This window comes from Antechinus flavipes, chromosome 6, assembly GCF_016432865.1.
Source record: "Antechinus flavipes isolate AdamAnt ecotype Samford, QLD, Australia chromosome 6, AdamAnt_v2, whole genome shotgun sequence".
Classification (NCBI taxonomy): Eukaryota; Metazoa; Chordata; class Mammalia; order Dasyuromorphia; family Dasyuridae; genus Antechinus; species Antechinus flavipes.
The window spans coordinates 121,931,553-121,936,308 of NC_067403.1; the positions used below are offsets into that span (position 1 = coordinate 121,931,553).

At 50.2% G+C, this 4,756-nt stretch overlaps 1 protein-coding gene across 2 annotated transcripts; it reads left to right on the forward strand.

The window, feature by feature from the left end:
- The first annotated feature begins 1,998 nt into the window (after positions 1-1,998).
- On the forward strand, positions 1,999-4,517 carry HELT (helt bHLH transcription factor). 2 transcript variants are annotated; one of them, XM_051965499.1, is made up of 4 exons: positions 1,999-2,025; positions 2,558-2,662; positions 2,986-3,082; positions 3,916-4,517. In XM_051965499.1, exons 1-4 carry the CDS (start codon positions 1,999-2,001, stop codon positions 4,413-4,415), a joined length of 729 nt encoding a protein of 242 aa, XP_051821459.1. In that variant the 3' UTR covers positions 4,416-4,517. The 2 variants fall into 2 exon arrangements, with proteins under 2 accessions (XP_051821459.1, XP_051821460.1); XM_051965500.1 differs by having other exon boundaries at positions 3,919-4,517.
- Positions 4,518-4,756: the final 239 nt, after the last annotated feature.

The following is a 4,756-nucleotide window of genomic DNA, read 5'->3' on the forward strand; positions in this document are numbered from 1 at the left end:
CTCTGCAGTTTCCAGATGGAAAGGATTAGAAACCGTCGACTGCAATCATAAACTATAACACGATTTGATCGTTTCCATCCGCGAGAAATCTCCTCCCCGCCACCAATTCCAGTCCTCATCACTTTAGGGGAGTGTACAGAAGAGGGGCAGGAGGAAGGGCTGAAAGGAAAGGACCCCTGGACCTCAGTGCTACACAGACAACAGACGCGCAGAGAAGACACAGCAGAGCTGGCTTCCCAGCTGCCGCCGCCGCCCCCCTCTCTTCCGTTCCTCCCGTCCAGTTAATTTCCTCCTTCATTTCTCTCCTCTCCTCCCCTCCCTCCTCCTCCCCTGATATTTTCTCGCTCTAAAACCATAAAAAAGAGATCAACTTCCCTAACTTCACGGGGCCCTTTTCAGTGACAAATATTGATGCCCAAAGTGTCTGCGCTCTCCCGCCCCCAAACGTCGAGAAAAGGCGCCCGCGAAAGAGGAACATAAAAAGTTAACAATGCTGTGAAAATATGTTTGCAGAAAATAGACAATCGTTGGATTAAACGTATTCAAGTATGAAATAATGCCTTTTTGTGTCAAAACTTGGGCGATGGGAGGGTACAAAAGTTCCCTGTGGCAGCTACTTGCTCCCTTTGTGAGCTGTGCGCTTTGGCGTCTCCACTTGGGCGCATTACTCAGAGCACTCTAAGCGCGATTGTTTCTCCCTTTCTAATGACATTTACCGGATCAAAACATGCTGTTAATTCGATCAGAAGGCTTCACCCTCCTTGACAAAGCCACAATAATTTCTCCTGAAGTTTGTTAAATTGACCAAAATTAGGCAAATGAATAGGGGGTCTGTAGGCGCCCCCTCTCGCAGGTGACGACGCATAATGCCTGCCCCGGACAGCTGCACTCCCCCTTTTCTTTTCGGCCCCGCTCTTCCTCGCGTCGACCCCCCCCCCGCCCCCCAGTCTTTCTCTCCTCCCCACCCTCCGGCATTATTAAAATTTAGCCCAATGAAACTATTCATACTTTTCAATGGACATTTTCGTATAGGATAATAGGCTACAAATTGAGCCTCTTCCCCCTGCAAAGAGGGAGACGAAGGGGGAGAAGAAACAAAACAAAACAAAAAAAACAACAAACGTGGCGGGATGGTGGTGGGGGATAGCGTCGCGTGCCAAAGGGCAGCGGGAGGGGCGAGGCAGCCCGGGAGCCTCGTGTGCCAGCCCCAGCCCCAGCCCCACACCTGCCGGGGTGTCCGACAAATAAAGCGGGGTAAACAAAAAGCAGAGCGATGGACGTGTCACCAAGTCGTGTGAGAAAAGGCTGAGAACAAACGGGGCGACTCCGTCTCCAAGAGCTCTCCCTTGAACTCGGCGGAACAGCCTATTAAAGGCTTACTTAATTACTTTAATGACTCTGGACAGGCTTTAAAATGCACTCGGCGCTTGGCTGGCCGGCTTGCTGGGATTTGTAAACAGGCGATCGTGTGAGCCAGGGCGGTGGGACTAAAGAAGGGAGTTGGGTTTTGTGAGTGCACCCGCCCCCCGGTGCTGACGGCTGCTGCGCCCCTGCGCTCTTCTGGCTGCAGCAGAGGTGGTTGGGGCTCCCGCTTGCACACGCACACGCACACAAGGCTCCAGTCTGATGCGTCTTTTTCCCGCCGGGGCGGTTGCCATGCAAATGTTATCCCTGGCAAGATCACGTGTCCTTTGAAGGGCCACGTGGATTAACAAAGCTGATCTGCCTGCCCCCTCCAACCCACCCCCTTGGCTGCTAAATTTTTTTTTTTTTACTTCTTTAAAACTGATCTTTAATGCATACATTCCCCAAACCCAGCTCTCTAATCCTATGGAATAATTCAAAACATGAATGCACTCAGTTCCCCCTAAATGATCGCTTTATAAAGCAGCCCCTCCGAAGTTGGGAGGCTGCAGTCTACCTGAAGCACTTGAGAAAGCACACGAAGAGGAAAGAGGAGCGGGTGACTTTTTTTTTTTCCTGAGGTTTCTTCCAAGGATGTCTGACAAGCTAAAGGAACGCAAAGTGAGTTGGAGTTCCATAGTCCAATGCTTGCGCCCTGGTGTTGAAAGCGTCTAGATTTACAAGTTCTTCGTCTTCCAGTGAAAGTTTGCATCCTTACAATGTGTTTGAGCAACTCTCTTGGAGTTTGAGGGTGCGACTAGAGGGGTAAAAGCCTGGAATCTGGGACCCCAGCTGGGAAATCAAACGCCAGCAGACTGGGGCTAATTTCCAGATAACTCAATCAGGCAGCATGGGAGTTTAGCCCAACTCCGTAGAGGAGTAATCACGGAGAACCGAGCCACTTACTCTTCGGAAGTGATTCTAGTTCTTTCTTCGCCAGTCCCAGGGCACGTAGACTCACAACTCTTTGTGAACATTTGGAGATAGTTGCATCTTTTTATATATTGAACATCTGGTGGGACTAGAGGGAACTAGAGATGTCACCACGCTCTGCCTTCTCATTTTTCTATTTCCTGCCCTCTCCTTGCTTCATTTTGTAGCAGAAGCTACAAAACCATAACACCTTCCTCCCTCCGTTTTTTTCTTTTTGCAGAGAACTCCAGTTTCCCATAAAGTTATCGAAAAGCGGAGGAGGGACCGGATCAACCGCTGCTTAAATGAGTTGGGCAAGACGGTGCCCATGGCCCTGGCGAAGCAGGTAAGAAGGACTAGACCAAGGAGAGAAGGGACTGTCTGAGAGCCTGGACTACTGGGCCACGAATATCTAGTATGGAGTCATCCCGCCTCCCGGCAAGTGCAGTCTGAGTGCGGCAGCACCAGCCTACAGCCCTGGGGAGGCCTTCAGGACCTACCAAGTATCCGGTGGGTTCTTGGGAGCAGGACCCACCTGCTATCTTTTCCTGGCTATACGAATCCAGCATCAGGTGGCTGGACATAGATGGCTATTTGATACTTTTTCTCCTCTTCTGCCCCTTTCTCAACCTGATGCCTTGGCAGAATCTCTATTTGCTTCACTTGCAGAGTTCGGGGAAGTTGGAGAAAGCAGAGATTTTGGAGATGACGGTACAATACTTGAGAGCCTTGCACTCGGCAGACTTCCCCCGAGGAAGAGAGAAAGGTAAGTACCCATGTGAGATCTTGTGGGACACAATGAGGACTATTCAGGGATTTCCAGGGCTGGTGAGGACCTAGATGCTTAACTCCGGATGGAGTGTGGGACGCGTTGCTTCTAACCTACATTCTTCACCGAGCGTTTGTAGTAAACAGAACAAAAAGAGCCCAGCAATTTTGTTACTCAGTTTTCTTCTCATTCAAAGCTTGAGGGACAGTGGTGATGCATCCATCACAGATGGATACCATCGTATGTGAATGAAAAGGTAGACGGTTTGTTAATATTTCCTAAATGTAGAGTTTCAGGTTAGGTGTCCAGGTTGCTGGGATGGAACGGTTGTGAACTTTGTTTGTGATGACCAGACGAAATTATACACGCAGAAAGAAGGGCTTAAAGCCTTTAAAGCCTTAAAATAATACAAGCTATTGTTTTCCTCTTCCCTCCCCAACCTTAATTATGAACCTTAAGCTCTAAAGGGGGGGGGGGGAGAGAGGGGAGGAGGGGAAAGGAGAGGAGAGGAGAAGAGGGTCTTATTTGCACTTTCCCCTCCCTAGGACTGTGCCCTCCTCCCACGTGCTTAAATAATTGCTGGTTTAATCAAATGTTGGGGAAAGCTCTGGTTTCAAAGTGGCCGGAACTAAGTAGCATCCTGCCTCTGCCACTTGCTATCTTTGTGACTTTGAGGAGTTTCCTCTTCAGTCAAATGAGGAAGTTGGACAAGGTCTAGTGTCTTTTCCAGCTCTTAAGTTCACGATCCTGTGAGCCTAGAAAGCCACGGATCGAAGGAAGGGGAGTTCAAAGCTCATTCGATTTTTAGCACTGCTTTTTTGACTCTCCAGCAGAACTGTTAGCGGAATTCGCCAACTACTTCCATTACGGTTACCACGAATGCATGAAGAATTTGGTGCATTATCTGACCACAGTGGAGAGGATGGAGACTAAGGACACAAAGTACGCGAGGATCCTGGCTTTCCTGCAGTCCAAAGCGCGGCTGGTCACCGAGCCCGTGTTCCCTTCGCTAGGTTCCCTCCCCGAGTCAGACTTCTCCTACCAGCTTCATCCAGCTGGCCCCGAGTACCCTGGCCACAGCCCGGCTGAAGCCGCGGTCTTCCACCAGGGGCCAGGCCACGGCCCCTTCTCCTGGCCCCACGGTCCTGCTCGCAGCCCTACCTTATCTTACTTGCCCAACACCCCGGTGGCGCTCTCCAACCCGACTCAACAGCACAGCCCCTTCCTAGCTCCGGTGCAGGGGTTGGATCGTCACTATCTCAATTTGATCGGCCACTCCCATCCTAATACCTTAAACCTTCATACGCCTCAGCACGCCCCCGTGCTATAACACAAGGGTAGCCCAGACTGCGGTGCCCCTGGGAATTCATTGCAGATTGGACACAATTAGGAGAAATATTGGACAGATGTAAATATTTTGCACACAATCAGAAGGAGCGGGAGAAGAATAGTTTGTCCTTTGAAGGTTTCCTCTCTTTCCTATCTCCCTAATAAATCATTTCTGAAAAAGAAGTTCCGGGAGAAGGTTTTTCGATTTGTTACCTTCGGCTCCAGTGCCTTCTCAAAAGTAGTGGTGAACAGAGCCCGGTCGGGATAAAGATGAAGGTTGTTGGTGGGGGTGGGGGTTGGGGGCGGGGAGGGTTGACTGATGAAGTTGCTCCTGGGATGTAA